Source organism: Dromaius novaehollandiae, chromosome Z (genome assembly GCF_036370855.1).
Source record: "Dromaius novaehollandiae isolate bDroNov1 chromosome Z, bDroNov1.hap1, whole genome shotgun sequence".
NCBI lineage: Eukaryota > Metazoa > Chordata > Aves > Casuariiformes > Dromaiidae > Dromaius > Dromaius novaehollandiae.
This window is the reverse complement of record NC_088132.1, coordinates 36,121,891-36,147,974: the sequence shown is the minus strand read 5'-3', so window position 1 is coordinate 36,147,974 and position 26,084 is coordinate 36,121,891. Positions and strand designations below refer to the sequence as shown.

The 26,084-nt window shown below is 36.4% G+C and overlaps 1 protein-coding gene across 1 annotated transcript in view; it reads right to left on the bottom strand.

Moving 5' to 3' along the window:
• Positions 1–26,084, bottom strand: part of LOC112992380 (fibrillin-2) — a 181,122-nt gene that overhangs the window by 129,068 nt on the left and 25,970 nt on the right. The window contains exons 6-7 of the mRNA XM_026115394.2: positions 11,541–11,738; positions 2,679–2,804 (exon numbers count right to left, since the gene is read on the bottom strand). Coding sequence (XP_025971179.2) covers positions 2,679–2,804; positions 11,541–11,738 — 324 coding nt within the window. The remainder of the gene's footprint in view (positions 1–2,678; positions 2,805–11,540; positions 11,739–26,084) is intronic.

Below are 26,084 nucleotides of genomic sequence, written 5' to 3'. Positions count from 1 at the left end.
CAAGCGTTGGATTATTACTACTTTGTATTCTGATTCAGCTATTACTAATGTTTCCTCTAAATACATTCTACGACATCCTGAGCAATGAGAACATTGACTTAAAACACTGTGAAACTTTTGACAATCCACCTTGAAAAGAAGGAGAATTTGTCGCGACAAGTTGCTCAGCTCCAGCCTTGACAGAATTCTTTCATGTGTTGATACGCAATAGCTTTTAAAGCCACCCTGCCCTGATCACATGAAACAGGAGCAAGACAATACAGAGCATCTACCAACTGATGGCACTGAAGAGACCCTCCAGCTGAATAGCAGGCAACAGTTTCTCAAGAACAGTGGTTCTTATCCTTTCCCCTCACCTAAGTTTCCAACTACCACATAAGAGCAGTAATCACAGTTCAGGGCTTCTCTATTTTCTGTCCTGCAAGCTTCACCAGTTCTCCTGGAGTTAAACATATCATGGATGGCAAGTGATATGCAGACACAGAAATGGCAGCTGCTACCCCGGCCAGTACCACCCAACAAGAAAGCAAAAAGGAAACTGTGAATTTAAAGAGCCAGTAACCCAGGTGCAGGCAACTAACCAGCAACTGAGATTTTAGCAGTTAGAGAAGGATGGAAAGGGATGCTTGGTCCTTTGACTTCTTTCCACATAGCTGGAGAGGAGAAAGCAGCCATTTCAAGTCACAGGCTCATAAGCATGATGTTCTTTTCTGGAACCAGCAGCAGCAGCTGAGACTGTTTCAGTTACCTCTTTTCTGCTTTTCCCAACACATGCAATCCCAAAGGAGGGATTGTGAGGGAAAAACAAAGTCCCCTTCCCTCCTCCTTCTTCTCTAATTACAGTTCTCCTTCCTGTATGCTGATGCCTCAGGGAGGGCCTACAGTCTCTTGTATCCTACCCAGGTACTTATTCCTGTTCTGTTCCCTGGCAAGGAAAATCCCATTACATCTTGCCTATGATTCCATTCCCATTCTGTCTGCCACAGAAAAATGAAAGATTTTTCTAAGATGTGCCATCCACTCTATGTTTAGCCCTTTTCCTCACAGGTTGTCATTTAGCACCAGGTTGGTAAGATGTCCTGGATCTAATTCCACCAATGGAAGTGGGTCTAATTACAGCTTCCCATTTTAGGCATCTTCTTTTGGAGGATTCTTCCTCCCACTTGGTGCCTTCTGGTTTCTCCCTAGACCATACAAAAGGTTATGGAGATGGGGCCATACTGTTCTACTGCTCTACACAGTTCTTCAAGATAGGAGAGATTCTTTCTCCCAGAGTCTCAAAAAAGCTCCTGGTATTCCCTGACTTCCAAAATGGTTCAAATGGACCTGCACATACCCTGCTGCATCCCTCTTGTACCCTCTTTATTCTGGTTGCAGTGCCCTCAACCTCTGTGCATATGCTTCAAATCTATCAGCACACTCATGCATAAATACATGTGCCCACGCATAGGCACGCACATGAGCTGCTTCTATTTCTCCTCAGCCATGATAAGAAAAGCCTTCACAGCTCTATTTCTATGACAGTAGATCTATTTTTTGTAAACAGTTTCTTGCAGAGTTTTTAGAAGAGGACATACACATGCTTCCCCTAAAACATGACAGAAGTCTGCACTGTAGGCAAAACTAAAGAAAACTCCGAGGCAACTTCAGAAATAAGCTAGAAACCATGTGTTTGTTTGAAACTGAATCCAAGTATAATACAGTTTGGTAGCATATTTAAATTGCTGCCCATCCAGAAGCCAAAGCCCTGAACAAGCAGTCTTCTTACCTATGTAATTTAAATATGAAAGGATCTTCACTGATTGGTTTGGATAAACTTCCATGGTTCTAGTTTCTTTTGAAGGCACGGCAAGTTGACTCAAATCATGAAACAATGATTTACATCAGAAGGTAATATGTAATTCTTGCAAATTTCACTGCCATAAATATCTAACCTATGCAAACTACTGCAGTATCTCTCAGATGAACAGCTCAAATTATAACAGTGAAGTCTTTATCAAAACCACAAGAACTCACCATTTTTCTGTTACATTGCTTTAAACTACACAGGATTTTGCTGTTCGTTAAATCAATGTATTTACTGAATAAACCTCCCCTACTTGTAGTGTTTCAGTCTCAATCTGATCTGTAAAATAAAGCACAGCTCCCTGCTTGCATCTCAAAAAGGACATTTACTAGGTATTTTTTATTTACCCAAGCTCTTCTTCAACACAAATTGTACATAGGAGTAGTTTCTTAAACCTGTCACCAAATCAGCCATATTTGCTTTTCATACTGTGGTCAGTAGGCTGATGCTATCTACCCATATTAGAATATTTTGGACACTTCTGAAAGAACAAAATCCTAATAGCCCGGTTACTGTAATATGCTGTTTGCAGATTCACTTTATCTATACTTTTAAATTTAGAAACAGGATAAACATTGTGTTTACCCAATCTGACAAGTCGGACAGAAAAATCTCTAATGAAAAGTATGAACAACAAAACAGAAACAGATGATGAACATGAAGGAATGCAAAGCGCAGAACAATGTTGTTATGGCTATCCAGATCAGCCATTGCAACTGTTCAGAAATTTTTCTTTCATTACCAAACAGCTTTAATGATAACTCTAAAATACTACTGAGTGATGCTTTACTTGATCACATTTTGTGTAAGTGCTCTAATAATGTTCACTTACCATCACATTTCTGAGTTGCTTCATTCTGTTTGTGACCAGCAGGACACTTGCACTCATAAGAACCAACTGTATTAACACAATTTCCTCCTTGGCAGACTCCTGGGATAGCTTGGCATTCATCAACATCTACAAAGACAAAAAAGAAGATTATTTGACATAAAATACAAAATCTCGACAGGCCTCCTACTGATAGATAAACAGCTGTATATCTGAAATTATTCTTAAAAATAACCAGAACAAGCCTCAGCACATTTCTCCAATTCACCACCACCATATGATGTGACAGTAACAGCACTAATATGACTTTGACCTTCATACATGTACTACTCCATTCCAAATACGCTTTAAATTTTCCATGTAATGACTTACATCTCCCATAGTTTTAAATATTTAAGAAGTTCATTTAAGTCAAATTTATACTGCTTACTCTTGGTATCCTTTGCCCTCAGATTGTTCCTTATGTATGGTCATCAACATATGCAGATTCTTATTTTGAAAGCACCTCTATCCATACATATGGACTACCCTAATATCCACCTTAACTATATGTGATAATTCTTGCAAGATATTCTTTCTGGACAAAAATCAAACTATGGAAGTAAATACAAAATACGTGCCATTCAACCAGAATAAGTTGTACTGCAAAAAATCTGCATAGACCATATTTACTGAAGTAATAAGAATGACTAGAATTAGACAGATATTTTTCAGGCTGGACTTTCAACTGACTTTCAATAAATGCTCTTGGAAAAATACAGTTGCCAGTCTTGCTTTACAGCTTACTTTCAGTAATTTCCAGTTGTATTTTAATATGTGCTATTTCCACTTCAAATTGTGTTTCTTCCCCACTCTCATTTGTTTATACATAAAACATCCTGTATTTCTGTAGTTTTTTATACAAAACTATCACATGACTCAATGTGTAAGTGCTAATGGGCAGTTAAAATAATACAGAGCATCTAAGAGTACTCTGTGAAATAACCAGTGCTAAAGCAGACAATGAAACTCTTCGTACAAAAAGAAAGGGAGAATAGGCCTCTGACTAATGTAGCTTTCACATACATACATACATGCATACTTATTTATAACTGGATATCTAGCTTCTCAATAGCCCTAGCTGCTAGTCTTTTAAAAGTTTAGTTAATCTACAGCTATCAGAGAGCTCAGAACTAAACATCTGTAGTAATTCCTTCACAACAAAATTTAACATGCTTCTAAATACACATACGGAAGTGGAAGCTTGAAAGTTTTGTTCCAAAAACTGCAGAAGCTCTTTCGTGAGAAAGATTTTTAGTAATTTTTCTTGTCAAACAGTTTACCCTTTCACAGAAGAGGCAAAAATCATCATCTTCTGCTAGCTGTCCACAGTATGAAACAGAAATAAAGAGAATGTCCTTTATAAGCCATAGAAAAAGAGGTCACAGAGCTTCCAAACACAACTTCCTTCTGTGTTGAGGTCAATTTTCTAGCATTTTCTCTTCTCAGATTACAATTAAATATGGAATTTAATTATAATGTTAAAGCAATACCCTGCCTTTTTAAAAGACACACTTTTATTTCATGCCTTCCTGTACTTTGATTAAAACACCTGTTTAGGATTATTATACTTTGAAAAATATTTTTCCTAAATGCTTTTATCATTTTTTCTGTTTTACATATGCATTTAAAGCCTTTAGGTACCAAATGAATGAAGAATTTTAACTGTTATCCTATTTTTCATTTTCAGTCAGTTTTCCTGTTGGCTTGCCTGCACTACTAAATGAAGTAGCTGGTAAAGCATTGTTTAAAATGCAGAAGAAAGTATCCTTTTCCTCTTTGCTTTCATGTTTGCTTTGTCTACCCTTTTCCCTGCCCACAGCCAGCTCTTTGTCACTGTGAAAGTAGGAAAAATAAAGATACAGATGGGGTAGGGCAATGTATTAATAGTAGAACACAGTACCCTTTTCAGAACGATATTCATTATCCGAAGCTCTTAAAGACACTGAAATTCCACCTGTGCTAGTGGACGTTGGCATTTCCTCAGCCTTGTTACTCCTGGTGTTTGTACTATAGATAAAGCATACAATATATGCTTGCTCAGTCACCAGGTTTCCCATTTAAGCAGACATAATTTCTTATAGGAAGGAAGAATGCAACTTTTTTTTTTCTTTTTTTAAAATCACTGGACTTATTAAGTACATTTGCTGGAAATGCTCACATTTTGTTCCTGAAGCTGTGCTGATCTAGTTAGCACAGCACAGTGTCCAAACGCATCAGTTAGATGTGAATGAATTAAGAACTTTATTGGAGGCATAAACTTTCTGGAACCATTTTTCTTTTAAATAACTAGTGTTTGGTGTGATTAATTTACTTGGAAAGCAAGCCTTTCTGTCCTGAAGTACTTTAATGAATTTGGACATGATTTAGCAATATCTAGATAGAAGATGAGTTTCATCATTTAATCACACCCAGCCCAACCAGTAACTTCCTTTTTGTACAGCTAATATGGCATTTTTGTCTTTTGACCCTTGGACATCAAAACACATTCAAGATATTCAGCATGGCTCTGCCTTGTGTCATTTATTAATGCTTATTTAAATTAAGCCAACTGTGTCAGGAGATCAGTGGTTAAAAATAACTTACTGATGTTGCCAATAGCAGCAACTATCTGAAACAGCAATATCCGAGTTCACTTGTGGCCTTTACTTCAACAAAGAAGGATCTGTTTGACTCTCTCACGTGTATCTTTCACTGTTCCGTAAGTCGAAGATATCAAATAATAATAAATTAATTGGAATAACAGCAGGAAATGAATTTTTCCAGAAACAGAAAAGGTGTCAGTGAAGCCTTGAAGTTAAATTCTTGAGATTTAATGATTTCATTCACTTCTATTTAAAATCCTATGGTTTTAAAAGAACAAATAAATACCAAGCTCTGCTGAAGCCTGAAATGCCAATCGCACTGAGGCAACACAGTGCGTTGCTTGTCCAGCGAAGAAAACACAAATGGTCTCACTATATAAGGTGAGATCTTGCAAATCCTTGAATCACATTAGCTATCTTGCTCTTCTGTGCTAAATTCAGTCTTAGTTTGCAGCGACTTATATTTTAACTTAAATGGAAAATTTTATAAGTCATATTTAAATGGAAAGGGAATTAATACATTCAAATGCAATGTTAGCTTACAAAATAAATATAACAACAAGCACGATGCCTTCCCATGTTAATCCAAGTTTGTTGTAACATACCTAGCCTTTTGGAATTGAGAAAATCTAGAAAGGACAAAACATTCTCTTAAAAAGGCATATTTTATGAATTGCTTCCTAAATGTTATTTTAAGACACAAGAATAATTTGCCTGAAAATACAACAAATTTGAAATCAAACTTTTTTTTATTTACTGTTTTACATCTTTGACAGCCAGGCTTAGCCATGCAGCAGTTTTAGAATTATTAATTACCCATTTACTCACACTTTTAAATCCCAGCCAAATTAAAACAATAAACTTTTTGCCAAAAGCACAAAATAAGATGAATAACTCTTTAGATACAGTTCTGTAACACCAAGAGGTTCAATATGCTACAGATTAGGTAGAATGTTTCCATGTGTTCATGGGCTTGATATTATCTGGCAAGTGAAAAAAGGTTCTTTGCTTTTGCAAAGACTTTTCTCCGTAAATGGTAACTGCCTGCAGGATTTGCACAGCTAACTTTAAACATGTACCTTTGAAAACACAGCCAAATTCAGCTTCCCTTTCTGATGAGTGGACAGTTTCTCAGAAAACTGTGAAGAACAAAAAAGCTTAGGAAAAACAAATCCTGACAGGTTTTATACCCAAATTTAGGTGAGATGGCCTACTTTATTCAAAATAATAACAACATCCCCAATACCAATGTTTCCTTGAATTCTACCTATAAATATGTATGGGGAGATTTTCTGCAATGGATTTGGCAGCATGTGGGAACTCAAAATCAAAATGGTCACCAATATAGTGTAAAAGTGTTGCTTCTCCCTCTACATCCTAGGAAGAGAAATACCACAAATATAAACATACCACAGAAATAATAAGCTTACTTGATATCCCTCTATCGTAATATTGATCTTCACGACAGCGGAATGGCATCCTAGAGACGACTGTCAATATCGTCACTAAATTAGGCATATTAATTCCAAACACTAGGCTAAGAATTATTATCTATTGCTCTGAATTATGAATTTGAAATTTTACCTGTCTTCTCACTTCTGTTCAGTCTATTTCAGGGCCTACAGCATCCAGTGCACACTGCTCTTACTATAGTACACGTTTTGGGGGATATTATCTCCTGTAATAGCTTTATTTTCTTAATAGTGTCAGCAATGCTAACGGGAAGAACCACCTTCATATTTTCAAAAGCTATTCAGCTGTGGACTATTTTTCTCTCCTTAGTGCAAAAAATTAGCTGTCTGAAGGGAAAGGGTGTAGCTGAGAAATGGACTGTTGAGGAATGCAGGGAGGAACTGAGAAAATGTCCCACATAGGATTTCTGCCATTACGCTATTCCTACAGGCGTGTAGCAATGGCAATAAAGCATTTTAAAGTGGAACACTTAAGTTCCTCTTGCCTGAATTCATGGGAAGAGGGATGTCTGAACAGTTACAAATCCTGTTTTTTAAGCAATGGATGAATAGAAACTGTTGAAAAGAAAACCTGAATTTTGTTTGATTTTGCTTCTTTAATTTATTAGTTGTTTGGAGTAATAGCAAAATAACAGTAATAACGTTCTATACAAGCACAGTACTCAGCAAACATAATTAATTCTGAAAAAAATTAATTAATTTGGGAAGTTTCACATTGTGATTTATGAATGGGAAGCTAGAAATGAAATGACCTGACTACAGAGAAAGGGAAGCTGGTTTATCATCCACCTTTTCAACTATTTTCCTGTTAAAAGAGCCATGTAAAATACACCAGGATAGCAACATGCAACATACGTATTCAGTGAAGAATAGGAGCAACTTCATAATCTGTAGTTAAACCTTGTCAAACCTCTGCTATTTTACGGATACTGAAATTATGCTCTTTTCTCCAATAATAAGGCTTGCAAGTTCTATTGATTTCAGCTTGTTCATACTGACTCCCAAACTCGGCTCTGTGCAGATGTGAGCATTCACTTCAAATACGCCAGGGAATTGTACAGTCAAACTACGTCCTGAACAGATCTGGTCTAATCAATATGCATCAAAGAGACAGTTTTACTGAATGCTGAGTTTTTTTGTGGTCCTTCAATAGAAGTCTCTGTAAGTCTGATGTTATGTCAGTGCCTTTCATTCTGCTGATGTACTGACGATATTAACCAGATCCCTGTATTTGTTTCTACAGTCCTTAGAGAAATTAATTAATACCACACTCTTCTGACTTTTCTATCTCACTGAATGAAGCCTCCTCAGATAGCAGTTTTCACATTTGGAGAAACAGTTTCCTGAATTGCTGATACTCCACATTTGTAAAAATGTTTGTAATACTCCCCAGAGTTCCATTCTTGACATCTCTTTTTTCTTCTTCGCAGTTGATCTCCATGTAATCTCACCTGTGAACATTACTGAAGCTTCCGTCTATGCACAAGTCACAGATCTACCCCCATTTCTCCTTCTATTCAGATCAATCTCTTTGCTTGCCTTTCTGACCATTTCCTTGCCATAAGGTAGCAAGTGCCTCAGGCCCAGTTTGGCTCTTTGGCATATCCTTTAACTCCCTCAAGATTCTACCTCACCCAGCTATTGTAGCTTGTATTTTTTTGGACCCCCTGTGAACAACACTGCTGTATCGCCTCTCTTTAAATTCTCATACCTAACTGCAGCTAAATCTTTCAGCTTATTTCTACAGACTATACATCCTAACAAGGAGTTTGGAATGGTAAACAGCCTCTAGAGTGTCAAGTGCCACCTCCACTAGAGTGCTCTGACAAATCAAGACGGAGTATATAGCATACTGTCAACCTGCAAATACTACAGATTTTGTCAGTGGGAACTACAGGTACTCAGAGCTTCCAAGAAATTGTCTTGACTGTTGGAAGTAAAAGTAACAATTTCTTGGAACAAAGAAACTCTTCCTCTCTCTTCTCCCCAGAAGATTTAACTTTTATTCATCTGTTCGTGCCATATCATCATCTGGTAACATCACACTAACTCCTGCTGACTTAAATACAATGAAATCTTCTTAGATAGTAGTAACATGCCAAAAAAGTGGTAAAAACAATGGCTGTTCAAACTTCTTTTGCTCATCCACAATATAAAGTAGACTACCACGTTGTTTTTATGCTTCTCAGTGGAATTCGGCAATGATGTCAACTGCATAACTTAAAAATATTTGCTACACAAAATAAGCTGGCAGAAAAAGAAAACAGTATTAAAAACATTCTTGAGGGCATGGATGCTGAAGAGCTCTTTTGATCTCTCATGTAATTGCAATGAAGTCCCAGAAGCTATGCCAGGCCCAGTTTGGCACAGAAGTTTTAAGAGTTCATTATATCTGGCCAAGGTTTTCACCAGCCAAAGGAGTTTAATTGTGACACTGTAGCCAACATCCATGCCTTCGATACGCTGTTCCTATTTATGATAGTGTTAGGAAAAGAACTTTTGAAACACATTAATCATTTCAAGATGAACAGCAAGGCATAAGATGTTAAAAGCAGACAGAGGCCTATTTCTGACATATAAGGAAAAGTGCATTCTTCCTCCCTAGTACAAATTGGATGTTTAAAGCAGCACGGTCAGAGAAACAGGAATGCAAACATGAAATGATGAAAAATGAAGGAATTTATGGTTGTTTTAAGGCAATTATGTATTTTAAATAAAATAGATGCCTTTTCTAAAATAATACTGAAGTTCTATAGAACTGAACTGGCTTCAATTGTAGCTTCAATTGCAGTTTCGGGTCAACCATAACACTGTGTGAATGAAATTGAAGGAAGAATCAAAATGGGTAATTTTTTCTTGTTTTAATTCGGAAGAATTAAAAATCTTACATCATCCCAATTTTCTCTCCATTTTTCAACTCAGGTTAGCACAGAACTCTTACCAGGAACTCTTAAGCAGGAGCCCTGAAGTAGAATTCCAGACAAAGCATTGATTTTGTTCGATTTGTGCAATTTTAAGCCACATGTGATGTAGGGGAAAGTAGCATTAAGAGTAATGCTGCAATACACAAGGGGGAAAAAAAAAACCACTGAAAGAGAAGGTATGGGGAAATAAAGGTGAGAAAAGAAGGAAGTTACTTGTCCTCTCTTGAGGCAATAAAAGATCAGTTCTCCTGAAACCTGTTACACCACTATGAGTTACAAAATCTGCTTGAATCAGGACATTTTTCTGAATTACATGATAGCAATCCTTGGTGATACACACATACATAAACACACACAAAGCCTGATACGGTATGCTTTTTATTATTTTGTAAATACAGAATCTCAAAGTTCTGCAGCGCTGTACAAGATAATAAGTTTCATAAATATTTAGAGCAAATCATTCTAGTCAGCTTCATTACTTCCCTTGCATTACGTTAAGAATTATCTCAGCTATATTATAGAGATCTGTTTATGCATATAATGCCTACAATAACCTGGATCTGCTTCCTCAAACAGATTTTGGAAGGCATAAGCTACTGATACAGAGACAGAGCAGTATATATATGATTTGTTAAACTGAAAACCGAAAACTCCAGAGGTCCCTTCCAAACCCAACTATTCTGTGTGATTCTGCAAAAAACAAACAAACAAAAAATACATCCCCCCAAAATTATTTGAACTTCTAATAATTTATTCCAAAATTAACAATCTGGTCCTCTTTATTAATTTGTATCATTATACTGATTATAATCGGAACTCAAAGAACCGTGCTGATTTACAATGCCTGATTTCAGCCCTAATACTAAACTTACTCTGCACTGTCGATAGGTGTCTCACAAAAGTGTCTTGAGGTCTGAGAACTCAGTCAAGAAACTGATTGCCAACAGTGTCTTAGGGCCAAATTATAGAAAATGCAAATGCATTCTAGCGTTTTGCCTACTTGGTTTCTATTGCTCGTAGGGGAGGTTCTAAGGCAAAACAGCCTATGAACTGACGTCGTGCCCCAATTTGTAACAAGAGAAGTAGTACGCTCTCCTTTGGAATTTCTGCTATCCAGTGTTATTGCATTCTTTATGCAGTTTGTTCTAAAATTTAGCCAAACAGCAATAGTAGAACAGGTATCTATTTTTCAGGATAGCCATATTGGAGTAACGACACAAGGGAGGAGCAGCAAGTCTCTTATCACCATAGCAGGAGATAATGAATAAGGCAAGAAGGTTTTCCCTTTTCTCAAGCTACATTTTATGAATTCAAATAGAGAAAACAGCAGCCCTTCCTATTTCATTCACTTTTCTAGCCCTGTTTAAATAATCCAGAGTATCCAACAGAAGGTTTATTGAGTGCTTCATCAAAACTCTGGGTTTAAAAAAATTCTATGTAATAAGTGCCAATGCCTTTCACAAGGAACATTACCAAGTAACAAGAAACAGCAAATTTCTCCTTACAGTCAAGTATGTAGTTCTTTTCCTAGCTAAAGGCTAGAGCAACACAATCCAGTTGTCTTACTGGTGCTCTACTGCACTAGCCAACGGCTCTGCTCAACAGACATTCTGTCCCTTTTGTGCTCTGTATTTATGACTTCTTGATTGGCATTCATTTTTTCTAGGCACTTCAGATTTATTCTATATGTACGCTAGCTAAAATTTAGAAGCATCAGAATTTTATGAAAAGTTAAATATAGAATGCACGCAAGGAAAACAGCAATTTTTTTTAAGTGGACGTGAGGCTTTCAAGATGCGTATCAGCAACACAACATGTATGCACAACTTAAACCAGAAGGCTTACCTTGACATGCTCCAGTACGAATATTAGGGATGAAACCACGACGACACGGCTGAGGCTGAGCAGGGCACATTTCACAGGGGTGACCCCATGCACGTCCAATGGTTGCACAACAGAGGGTTTTCGTGCAAACAATTCCAGTTAGCTGGCCCTGGCACATTTGGTTGTTAACTTGTGTGAAACATGGGCCTGTTCTATAATCTGGAAAAGAGGAAAGATCACTGTATTATGAGTCACTACACTAATAACTACAGAAGGACTCCATTTTTAATCCAGTATATATCAGTACTAATAAAATACCAAGAGGACCTGGAAATGCAAGTTATGTTACTGCTTACAGAAACAGCATGACACCTTCCACTGAAGGTAACCATTTTTGCAAGGGTATCACAGTCTTTCAGTTTATTTCTTTCTGATAAATGCAAGCAGTGAAAGGCAGCTGCACCCCAAAACTGATCTGTGCAGTGACAGTACACATAGTAAAATCCATTACTGAAAGAGTAAAAAAAAAAAAAAGAAAAAAAAAGGCAGATTAAGCAAACCAGGGCAGGGAACTGGGGTTACTTGTTTCTACACAAATTTATGGCAGTTCATGAGAGGGAACTCCAGACCACTGAAGTCACATGTTGTTCACTTCACATTAATCAGGTCCATGCCAAAAACTGCCACAGAAACAACGTTCCTGCTGGAATGCTTACTGAAAAATTAATACTACTTAGGACTAATTGGTGTATCATTTATTTTCAAAGAGGAATAACATGAAATAATACAGCCTATTCAAGCTGTATTGAATGTACTGAATATAGTATACATATATATATTCATATATATATATATATTTTATATATATAAATAAAGAAAAACTAAACTTCTGTAAATGGTTAATTCATTGAGGTTCAATCTGTATAAAGAGAGGGAGATTTTGACCTTATGAGGCAACACAAACAGGAGACAACAATTAGCTGAAATTCTCTAGGAACAAATGAGAAACAGATGGCTGCTCTGAGCCAGATTTCATATCCTTATGGAAACTTTAGGAGGGGAGAAAAGAAGAAAGTGCAAAGCTTCCACTCAGACTCAGTCATGTGAAAGAAGGCATAACAGTGGGGTTATAGCTGCTCTTCCTGTTGTCCTTGCCTATTTTCCCTTCTTTTTCCTACTGAAAACAGATTTCAATGCTGCCTCACATTCTGCCCTCTGCCCCTTCATGAGTGTGCAGTTGGGCTCACAACTGACTTATAAATGGGACAATAGATGCTTTCAATAATCTGATACTTTTATCCTAAAAAAGCAAAAATAAGAGCTTTGACACATTTAGAAAGGGAGAAAATTGTCTTTCCAATGACACCTCTTTTTAACTTCCAAACCTGTAAAAAAGGCCTGAATGCAGATCATTTTGAAACCGGAACATTTTGTGTGGCAAGAAGCTATTTAAGATAATTGTTGCAGGTCATCAATAGTCCCCTTTAACAGAGCTCCATTTCAGCTAACTTAAGCCTCCTGTAGTGAAATTTTTTATGTTCTGCAGTCAAGGGCAAAATTTCCATCCGCTTCAGTAAAGTCCAAATTTCAAGCTTTTGAAATTTGAAAATAATTATTTACAGTAATTTTATGCAATAAATATATCTGAATTCCAATACATAACAGATATCATGAAAAACACTGTTATGTGATTTATATTTTCCAAAAAATTTATCACTAACACTATCACCCCACATTGCCATAGACAAAATTGTCATAAGCTATATTGGAGCCAGAACTGCAATTCAGCAAGTGGCATATTCCTCACAGCCCAGTATTTTTACCACTCTCTTACAATCTTACTATTTGTCCACTTACAACAACTTTAAGTTTTCTTTGCACTAAGAGATAACACTCTTAAAATTAACTCAAAGAGAAGTAAGTGTTCTGCTCCCCATTTTTAATGAGTTTCATTCAGATAGCAGTCCTGGAAAGACTTTTGCACACAGTTATTTAAACACATTGTGAGTTAATTGCAACAGTACTGTTTGCATTACGTAAAGTTAAGCATGCATGTAAGTATCTACAGGAAAAAAAGGAGATTGAAAGTTTTCAAATGCTTTGTAAAGATTGTGTATTTTAATCTTGTTAGACTTTCATTAGCAAATAATCTTCAGGGTTACACCTCTGAGTTTCCCCCGTGCTCGTGAGATCACTGAAACAGTTCTTTTGGTAAAACACATACATTTTAAAAAGGAAGTCCTGTACATTAAAAAAGGCTTCAGTGATCTTTCCTCCAAGATACTGGAACACAAGCAGCTTCACAGTGATCTCAGTTTAACCAACTCCAAGGGCCTTGCCAAATCCGAGAAAGCTAAACTTTTAGCATAAAATATAGATCCCGACAATTGATAGCAGAAGACAGCAATCTCATCACGCTATAGCCTCATGTAAGAATGACAAATATTTGAAATAACCAAAAAAAAAAAAATCCATCCATAAGAGGTTTAAATTCCAAGAGCTCACAGTAATCTCATCTGGATTTTAGTTAAGTGGTGAGGGTTAGGAAAAAACTCCATCATAGATTATGACTGTATACTTCTTTCATATTAAGTTTACTCAGGTGTCACAAAGATTGAGGGAAATATGTGATATATAGCATTTGACCTGCAAATCATCATCAGTAGTCAGACTGCTACCAGAAGAAAAACAGAACTGTTCAGATTTTAAGAGCTGAAAGAAATAGAATTAAATCCTGAGCCCAGTAAAAGCAAATAGGAATCTGACTATTGAATTCAATGACAACAGTATTTCATCCTTGGAAAACAGTATTGCACCCTTTCACAAATAGTTGTATTATAATTTATTACTTACTATCATCTGTAAAAATATTCTCTATGTTGCACTGAAAAAATAATGATCTTCATATGCACAGAAAAAGCTTTTACCACCAACTGTTCAATGAGCAGATTCCCATTCTAACGTCAAATAAGCTACATACACTGCTAACATTACAGTAATACAAATGATTAAAAAGACTTCAGTTATTTCAGTTTTTCATTAATGACTGAAGTACAAATAATGCACAGATTCTGGAAAACTCCACAGTCTACTCTATGTATTGAAAACTGTTTGTCCATAACCTGCCTACTGCAGGTTATTTTTGCCCAAGTGATGATTGCAGTCAGATCAATAAAGGTTGAATTCTTCCCTGAAATTTTAGATTGATTTTAGACCCCTCATCAGTAAGACTCTCAAAAACATGAAGGTGAAAAAGACAAAAGGGATGTGCATGGGAAAACCTTAAAAGACTATTTACCAGTCATTAGCAACACTAAGGGTCCCATGATAAAATATAAGTACTATCAAAAGGGAAGTAAGGCTTCCAGCTGTGCAAGGCACCACCATCTCAGGATCCATACAGATCTTCATGGGGACACCAAGCCCTGTCCTACAACTGAAGCGGTATTCTGCATCAGTATATATGCATGGGTCTACTCCTGGAGGGCTACTCAATGTACAGTCTGTCTGCGGGACTTACGTGCAGTGGCTAGTCAGGCACTAAAAACATGGATCCATGCACTAAAAACAGAGTGCCGTCTTCATGGGTGAATGCCAACTATAATGAACTCAAGTAGTGATTTATTATGTATCTCTAAAATTTCCAAAACTTGTATTCACCAAGTCTGCTAAACTTAACATCCTAGCTGACTTTGAAATTCCTATTCAGAAAAAAACAGTTCTTCTGGACAGTCCTGCATTTTTATATCATCTGTTCTTTGAGGCACACTTTTATATACAACCAGTCCTGGATAACATGGAACAACTGGAATAGAAATACAAATTGTGCATGTCTGTTTAAAGGTTCGTGTTCCATAGAGGTATTTTGGACGAAGACCATCCATGCTAAGAAGTTTGGAATTCTAGCAGACAAGACTCAACCTGGAGCTTAAGTCTGAGGTGTGAAGTATACTTGACCTCCACTACCTTCCTGTAAGACTTCAAATGATTATGTGTGTATTCTATCTACCCTGATAATGAAAAGTCCAGTTTGGAAGATGTGACTGAGAGAAACATTAGAGAATATAACCAGACCACAGAGGAAAAAGTGCCTGTTCAGGAGAACAAGCAATGAGTTAGAAGCAAGGAAGGAGGATACCAATACCCTGATTGCTTAGTATTTCCTATTAAGTAGGAAATACATGCTCTAGACACCTACATGTATGTACTTACTTGTGCCTTAATAAAGAGAGAAGGCAAAAGCACTAACATTCAAGTTCTATAACCAAGCAACTTCCATCAGTAGAAATCTGCAGGATGGCATTTGAAAGTCTGACTATTGCAACTGGAATTGTAGAATAGCAAATTGAACTACTATTTAACTTTCAGTTAGGTTTATAAATAAAAATTAATTCAACCCAAAATGCAGTGATCCCCATTACTTTTGGATAATGACATATAATCAACAATCCTATCTCCTAGCAGAATGTGTGGCTCATGACCTTGGGCTACAGAAGCGGAGATTCAGAAGCAGACCACTTGCAGTTCACAACAGGAAAGTAACTCGATCTCTGCACAGGGCAATAATAATTCTTTGCCCAATTCTGGCACCTGCACATCAAAAGGAATGTTGGAAAACTGGAAAAATTATAAAAGCAGCAGACAAATAATTTAAGGTCTCAGAAACATGGCTTATAATACTAAAAACAATATAATAATTAAAAATTTGCATCCATTAAAAAAAAACCTTATCCATCCACTCTATCCAGAATGAAGTCTAAAGGTGACTTGACTACACTCTAAGTATGAAAGAGTCCCAGTAGTGGTTAGTTTTCCAAACTAAGAGGAAACCATAAATGAGATTTTAAAATAGAAGCTGTAGGAAGGCATATCCAGACTAAAAGCAAACTATAACTGTTTACATAAAAGCAATTAGTCACATAATATATTTTTGCTTATGCGAAGCAAGTATATCAAGACTAGATGCCGTTCTAGAAAATACTCTGTAGTTTTAAATGAAGCTGTGGATTTGATTCAGCAATTACTGAGTGAGATTCTACAGTCTCTTCTATATAATTAATCAGACTATCATAATTATCATAATGGTTCATCTTAAAAACTTTAAATCACCGTAAAATCCCTGAGTTTATGAATCAATCATCCTTTCTGTATCAATAATCTTCATTTGCTCCTTCCCAAGCATTGCTGCCTTGCGGAATAATTTTGCCAAAAAGAATATATGCTAGAACATATGTTATAAATCATTTGTTGCTTAGAAAGGGTAACTGCTTTGGTGAAAGAAAGTGATTTTCAGCACACACGTGTTATGCATTTTTTTTTCAAACTTCAGAAAACAATATTCAACATGCACTATGACTTAAAGAATAGCAACCTTTATCAGCAATCACAATTGTTAGTATAATTAATTTTTAAGAGAGTTAATTTTTCTTGGCTTTGACATAAAAACTAGAAATAGCATACTACACTTGTAAATTAATTTTGAACTACACTCCAGCATTCTATCCTTTCATAGAAGTGTGCATTCTGTATTCACATAGACTACATGGGAGATGTATCAGTGTTCTCAGGATCTTTTTTAATTCCTTTTTAAAAAATTGTAAGTTAATTCTATTTCTAACTGTAATTTTAAAAAGGCTGCTTTACAAGGAGTCTGCCACAAGGATTAGAAACATAAGCATTCTAGTATTGAATATGACCCAAGATCCACCTACTTTGTTTTTCTTCCTGTACCTCTGGCCAAAATCAGATGATTCAGTTGAAGGTGTAAAAAGCTTGCTGTAAGTAGACATAGGATAATCTGTCTGCCACATTAAGTTTCCCCCTGATGTCTAACACGCACTAGCTCAAGCCCTGAAACACAATGTTTAACATCCCAATTTATATTTATTAAGGACAAAATGTTAAGATATCTGGATACACATATACAGATTCAACTTCTATCTGGATTTTGTCGTCTTAGCTTCCACAGTTTCATATGGTGAAAACTACTTCGCTATTCTTGACCAGGACATCCTTACCTCTTCTCAGGTAACTAAAAAGTGAAAACAAGAAACAGAAGGAAAAAGGAAAGGAAAAAGGTACCTAGACATTTTGGAACGTCCATTACAAGTTATCTTGAAGAATATTAAACTGTGAAGTTTCTTTTCACAGGAAAGCACAGACTAAAATTTTAGCTAAAGGCTCCTAAAACCAAAATACTGTTTCTGCATAAAGCCCTGTTGGCTACGCACACAGAAATACTTTTGGCTGTGCAGTGGGAGTTTTCCTGTGCCTACATAAAGCCTAGATAAAAGTTCCACAAGGCTAAAAGAACACAGTCTGCCGTGTTGAAGCAACATATTTTGAGAAATCCTCTATTTCGTGTCTATGAGTGCTAGAAAAATTAGCAGGAAGGAAGTAGGAAGTCTTGTCCATCTTTTTCGTTTAAACAAAACTCCACATAACCATAACAAAATAAGGAAGCACTGTGTCTTTGCAAGTAAATATTTTTAACCATAAACTATTTGGAATATTGATACTTTTCTTCCTAAAAATCACATACTGAAAACATTAAGCATGTTGATCAATCTGAGTCACATGGGGAGTGAGTAATGGACTTAATGAAGAGGTCTAACACGTCCTCCCTTCCCAGCAATTAAAGAACAAAACCTAACATTTGGTAAATCTGTTTCACTTTGATATCAAACAAATTTGCCCTTTGAAAGGACTTTTTACAGAGCCTCTCTCTCACAGGTATGATCATGCAATAATTAAGGAAGAGATAAGAAAATAACTCATTTCAACCTCACCCTCCCTTCTTTGTGTTGGCTGAAGTATAGTAAACAGCTTTTTATTACTGATACCTCAAAAATCCATTTCATACATCAGCATTACTAGGTAACCAATTTAATATATGGCAAATCTCGAACCTGAAGGCTGGAAAAGCAGTATCTGTCATTAGAGTTCACAAGGAAATTTACTCCTTTCCAAAAGAAAAATGATCACACCTGATGAAATCCAGAAAGTCCAAGAAACTGGACTTTGTGTAAGGGAACCTCCAAGGTAGAACGATTAAGTCTGTGCTGGAAAAGGTCTGAAGTTAAAATACACCCTGCTAGAAGATGCTCCAACAGGAAATATGCTGGAGCAGCAACTGTCTTTATTACACCTTTGATAGGGTGCAGTGGCAAATTTCCCAATACTTTCCACTAACATTCAAATAGCTCCAGGAGTCTTAAGTCTACTTTTGCTGCTTGCTGCAAAACCTTGTCCCTGATTACTGATTCTTCTGAGACAGGATCTCAGTTAAACACTTTGCAATGGGAACCGAGATGCGTTGATATTTGAAAGCATCATCATGCTCTGTCTTCCTACAACGGCGACTCACAGCACAATCAGCAAGATCGGCAGAGTAAGGCACACCCCATTCTCCCACTGATTCTGCATTCTGCATGACAGCCCCGCCAAAAACTTTATGCTTCTGAAAAATGGGAAATCTGGGCTTTTCCTGGATTAATTTTTATCTCTGTATGAAAGAAAGGGTTGATAATACTCACAGTTGTACTTGAGTTCAGACCAGAAACCTGAAATGTATGCATATGCAAATATTATCCTTCTTGTTCACCATCTGCAGATCATAAGCCACAGTACGCAAAAAGAAATTTAAACATTACAAAGGTACATGTGTTTGTTTTATTAAAGATTATCTAAAATTGTTTTTCCTTCAATATTTTAATCATGCTAATACGGAAAATTACTCTTTTTGCAGTAATGCTTAGCTGCCAACACTGAGGGTCCGCCATAAGGGATTTTTCAAACTTTTAGAACAAGAAGTTAGATGGATCATACTGATTCAGGCTTGATATAAATAAAAAGCATTTTTTTAAAAGGTGACATCCAACAAGTTGTGGAGAAAAGATTGTTGGCTGAAAATGAGAGCTAGTCTCTTGGAAAATGAAAGAGACTTGGCAGGGCTATTAATTTCTCTTGGAAAAAATAGTCTCTGGGCAGTACAGCTATTTAGACTAAGCAGTTCACATAAACCAAAGCCTGAATAGTAAAGTCTGGCCACCCTACCCTCCACTCTTTTTAAAGAAAATTTGTGTCAAGCCCTTAATTAAGCATTTAATACAATTAAGTTTATAATCCACATAAAAGATACAACAATTAACACAAAAGTCTTTTAAACATTTTAAACTGTGGATAATGCAACAAAGTTGAGACAGATCCCTAAGAGGATCCCTAAAGGTTCTTTGGTCATCTTCTGAAACAGGAATTTTTATAAAATTTATTTGATATGTAATATTTGAGAAAAGTGGCTTAGCTGAAAAAGTTGTTGAATATGCATGCTAAATATGTTCTGAAGGCTTGAACATTTTTGTACAACTGACAGCTTTAATTTTCAGATTGAATTTTTACTGCTATTCTACTGGTCCCACACGACCATTTCTGACCGACTCCTGTGATGCAATACTTTCCATCACACAAACTCCTGTGATTGATTAGGCAACTTAATATACACATGGCAATTAAAAAGGGGGTGGAAGGCAGCTTTAAATTAAAGAAGAAAACATGTTTAATGCAGCAGTCCATGTGGGCTTTGTCGCTTTCAGCTAAATTCCAGTTTCCACCACTACCGCTGTCATGTCCATTCTAAGCACATTCTCATTTTCCTCTTGCTGGAACAGAGAAAGCAACTGTTTTCCAAAAACAACATTCCAGGGTTTGCACACCCATTTTAACATAATTGATATTATGTCAGCTTAAGCAGACAAAGGATAGTAGAAGTCTCCTATCATCTGCAGATCAGAAAGCTCATTTTTTGAATTAAAAATAATACATCTAAGCACATGGGAAAAGACAGCAAAAGCACCAAGTACTCAACTTTACTTCTGAAATAAAGTGCAATTTTCTCTAATTAACATGAACATTAAAGAAAATATTTCTAGTATCTTAGATAAGAAACTCACAGTTCAGAAAGTGTTTTATAAATCTACACACAAAAAGCAGAGAAAGATAGATACATGGAAATATTTTGCTTCTGAGAGCAAATAAAACCCATAAATAAAAAAAATAATGGTGGGAGAAATTAGAAGAAGCTTTTTGCCATATGCAACTGCAGTACTGCACACTGACTGTTACTGTGTAGAATAAAAATTGGGAAATAACAATCTCAATCTTGATTCTAGCAAAGACTTCACTTTGGGTTTGTTTGGAGCTTTTTGTATATACTTATAATGAAATATATATGTGTATATATTTCATTACAATTCTACAACCACTGTTACTATATAAAGTTTGCATTTGAGTTTGAATCTTGGACTCTAACACAATACCTCTATGAGCAAATACTTGATACTCAAGCTGACACACAAAGAAATACTCATCACCCGCCATTACAACAAGTTATAGACTGAATTACCCCCTGGGCAAGATGTACACAGAAGTAAGAAATTGAAAGAATAACTTTTTGTAAGGTTCCCTATTCTGCAATTCTTATTTACTATCCTAATATTAATCTCAAATCTTTACTTAGCAGAGATGTCTATCAAATTCAAAGCAGCTAAGGAATTCTGTGCATCATGCTGCCTACTACTCTCCCTCCTTTTCTTCTGTTTCTCCCTTGAGTTAGAGAAATTCCCAGAATACTGACACTCTGGTCCACAACAGAAGGTCCTTCAGAGCTACTGCATGACCAATAATAACTAATTCTTCTGTTCCATTTCCCAACCTCCACCCCCACCCCAAGCAAAACAAAAAGAAAACAAATACAATTCTAATGGAAGGGAGACCAGAGATTTTCCTATCTAACATGCAGTCTACAGGGTAAGACTTCAGTCCAGAAAATACTAAAAAAAACCTCAAGTGAGGGTAAGACCACTTATGTCAATTTTGTATCTGTACTGGAGCAAATGCCAGCAGTACCTTGCTGCCTTGACAACAAAACTACAACAAAACCAGAACCTTCCTGGCTGTTTTTAACATCAGGGTCTTTCTAAAGATACCTCCACAGCAGAGAGAAAGCAATCCAAGACTTTGTTTTTTCCCCAAACAATTTTCACCTTTATCACCATTTCTTTCCTGCAAGCTGGAAAGGAAAATGCCCATCAGTATATTTAGGTAAAATTCTGGCTCAGGTTCGGTAATTTAGCTAGAATAAATCCAGATTTATTTCACTGGAAGAGTGTGCTATACTACCAACAGTTTCATAGGTAGACAATGGGAGGGCAGAAAGATTCTTCATTACAGCCTGATTGATAGCTGGACATCTTATCGTCTACGACACAAAGGAGTATCTTCACCTCTGCTGAAACTCTGCCCTGTGCACAAAACCCTGCATTCAGTTTTCATCGACAAGCCAAGATTTTCCCATATGACAAAAAGATAGTATTTGTTAAAACATGGACTCTGAAAAGCCAAGGAAATGCATATCATACCCTTGAATTCCTTCATATCTCAACAACCGAAGAAGCCAATGCCTTGGCTATATCCCTGTAAAGAAAGTAAGCGACTTTTCCGGATCATAATCTTTAAACTTGAATTGAACACCTTCTACAGTCTTTTTTCAGGAAATCAGTGCTATTCAGTACAGTTCAACCTCAAAGGAACAGAATCCCTTGTCAGCAAAGAGGAAATTTAAATATTCACGTTTGCAGATGTGATAAACTTTTAGGAGCATTGAATAAGTAGTGTAAAACCGTCACTTTGGAGTTCAGTGTCATTATTCATGCCAATAATCAATCCCACTAATGAAAATGAAGCACTTTATACCAGTTAAGACTACCCACATGGAGAAAGGTCTGCAGAAAAGGTCCACAGTGAATATTTAATTATTCTCAGTAACTCTGATCTCACCATGGCATATTGGGACATTTTTCAGTTAGCTAAATGCAAAATAGCAATCGGGACAATTTACGGCTGCAAATGTACATTTTTTTCCTACACTGGTGAAACTTAGAAGCAGCTAAACATAACTTAAACTTTTGTAGTAAGTGGCAAAGTGGCTTATTTTTTTTTAAACCTCTGGCAACCAGCATACTACTCTGTCAGGTCAGAAAATAGGGACAAAAAGGGAGACGATGTTTACATGCTAGCCTCCAGTCAGCCATAATCCAGAGGCAGAATGATGTTACATGCCATTATGCATAGTGCAGCCTCTATTCAAGCTGGGTGTAAGACAGAAATAGAAGGACTAAAAGTGATCTAATGCAGCCACAGAATCTCTTCCCTTGAATGTATTCTTTTCACTAAGCCATTAAGAAGGCCTTCAAAATGTATCCATATTCAAAGAAGCAGAGGGAAATTATTTCAGAAGCAATTCCTGTGTAAATTAAGAAAAGCACGCAAGATCAAAAAAGCCCTAGCAGATCAGAAGCTCTATAAAAACCACAGACATGCAGCTGAATTCTTTGGCTAATGTAATGAAAAAAAAGAAAAAAATAACTGTTTCATACATGGCTCTTAAAACATCATATTTACCTTGCAAGACACATTTCCCCAGATGACTGTCTAGACTATCCTGATACTTTGCTGCAGTTGATAATACATTAAAAACCCAGCCAGTTACTATTTACTATGGTTCCTTCAGAGGACTGCCATAAGCATAGTTCCCTGTTCTTCAGATCTCTTGTTTTGCTGAACTAAAACCAAAGAAACTCCCACCACAGATCTACCTCTTTGGAGTATACAATATTTTCAAGGGGACACCATAAAACAGTGTATCTTTTAACAACCAAAAAATACGATAAAAGTTAATTCAGAGGATTCAGCTCTGATCTCGATTAAGAAATACCTTATACATTTCTCATATACTAACCTATTACTTTCAAGTGGAAGAAACCAGATTTCTTACAGTACTCCAGCATCTTTCAAGCCTGGGAGCTATGTTCTACTGATTGGCTTGAAAAAACTATAGCCCTGATGATACTTGGATAACTCTTCTCCACAATTTTACTAGAGTATTCATAGCCTTTAAGACACTGCCCAGCCAATGCTAATGAGGACAGATATGGTTGAGAATTTAAAGCAGATAAAGCTTAAAGAATTTTAAACCTTCATATTTAATTCATTTTGAATTTAAGAATAGTTTCAAATTAAAAGTTTTCTTTCTAATGCGTAATTGCTGTGCCATACTTCACTGTCAAAATCATTAAAACTTAAATTCTAAAATCCAACATACTTTTCACCAGTCACACAACGCTTACTTTTTGACTGTTTCAAGATGATCTCCTAGCCTCTACTTTTCAGTTTCCCTTTAGGGTTTTCATACACTGGGGCAGTGCTACAGCGTTTAGGTAGCAAAAGCGGAAGATCTATATTTAAATTCAAAACAGTGACCCTAAATCTGCATTCTGTTCTTAATCAAAACTCCCAGTAGCTTCCCTGGGATTTCTGCCAGATTTAGTAGTGCAGGACTGAACCCAAAAAGTCTGTTTTCATTGGCTGCAACTACTCCCTGGGAACCTGCAGAGACAGAAGACCCTCATCTCTCCGCCAGCACAACTGCAACGAATGACTGCAACACTATCTGCCTCGTGAAGGGCACTCCATGGAGGGGGAAAGCTGTACAGAGAGACAGGCGATGAAGTCATGGCAAAGAGGAAGGACATATGCACTACACGTTTCATCCTCACCAGAAGTAAGTGGTAAAGATACTCCAAAGTTAGTATTTCCTCAGACTAGATCAACTGGCTGCTACAAGCTCCTGCATTTTGTAAAATCTCATCTTTAAGAGAAAATTTGCCAGGCAGAGTACAATTTGTTAGCACAATACACATAGTGAGAAATACGAGAGAGTGCAGAACACACAGGAGAAAAGAGAAAAGAAAATTATTTCTGAGTATCTGACATCTGGCAGATCTAAGGCAATCTGCAGGTTCTGGATGCAAAACACTGTCTAGCCCCAACTACAGAAATTCACCAGAGTCACACACAGTTTTATGTCCTCCACACTGATCCTGCGGGCTCAACATTTAGACATTTTTATTTAAAAAAGACATTTTAGACATTTTTATATTATTTTATTATTTACTCAAAACAAATATGAGGTTTATATTGAATGACTATGCCCTGTAGGGGAAAAGTAAAAAAATTGAAAAATATCTTCCCAATTCTTACTTCTCAAACTCAAATTTCCCTTGTTATTTCCTACTTTCGAAAGGTGTTCAGGCATTATTAAACTGTATTCATATTTTTCACCTTTACCTCTTGCTCAAGTGTTGAACCCCAGTACAATATTTCAAAAGAAAACAAAGGAATATTCAACGTCCTCTTTTAACCTTCTTGATTTGGCATCCGTGCATACATAGAATATGCACACACATACTCTAAGTAAAACAACAATTCTACAATTGGGTTGTATGGTGACCTTCTTCATGGTCTCTAAAAGAGTAATTGAGACCACTCTGTGTGATGGCAGTGACATAGAATATGTGTCTGCCTGTCTCTGAGTAAAAGCATATATGAATATACATATTTATATATAAATATATATAAAATATATTTTTCATATATATGTGTGTAAACATATAGTTACACATGCAACTGTCAACTGTATTAGCATATCTATAACATTCTTGCTTGAACAGTCTTGCGTAAGGCTTTGGGAATAATTATACAGAAACTACAGTCCTGAAAACACCCAGAACAATTACATAATTAATGTTACCAACACACCCTGCAAGTCTGAACAGTCTGACAATAAAATTCTCTCCAAATCTACTGACAATGTGTCACTTTTTCTTTTGGCTCTAAGTCTAAATTTCCCATCTGTTCCAAAGTCTGGCAGGATAATTTTTTCAGTATGAGACAGACAATCGAACTTTGTACATTACAAGAAACTTGCTACCAATATTAGAAAAAACAAAATGAGAATTCCAAAGCCTACCCAAAGCGTGAAGTTATCTACTGCTGTATTATTTGAAATTTTAATTGCCTGCACACTAACAATAAAGGCCTGTGTTTGCTTTTTTAGATTCAATTTTTCCTGTATGACCTCTTCTGCTATGAAGCAACTTCAGCTTAACTATTCATCTATGTAATATGGTTCAAAATTTCCTGTTTTTTTTTTTTAACATTAACAATAAATATGACTACAAAGCATAAATTAAGCCCTCACTTAAAACTATAAAATTCAAGGGACAAACACGCACCCTTCACACCTCTTTAGTCGTTTTGAGATTTCTATCACTTCATGTTTCCAACTTTTAAAGCAGAATTAGCACTGTTGATGGGGATGAGCTGGTTGGCTGGCTGGTTGGTTTGATCAGAAGAGTATCTTTAAATAATTACTTCTCAATCAGTAATTATTTAATTAGTAAATAAGAATTAGTAAAGAATTAGTAGAATAAGTCATTAGACAAAGCCGACATGGTTGAAGAAAAATGGAAAAGCAGTTGGGATCTGGGTCCCCTTATCACATCTAAAAAGGCTCAGGCCTTGCATGTCTTGTCTAATTACATAAACCAGTCTAGTAAGAAGTATCATTCTCCCCAGCTCTTCCTTCAGAAAGCACCTCTAAGTATGCTTAAATCAGCGTCTATATGTCAGTATATTGTCAAATGATGTTAGAAAACAATGCAGAAGAAA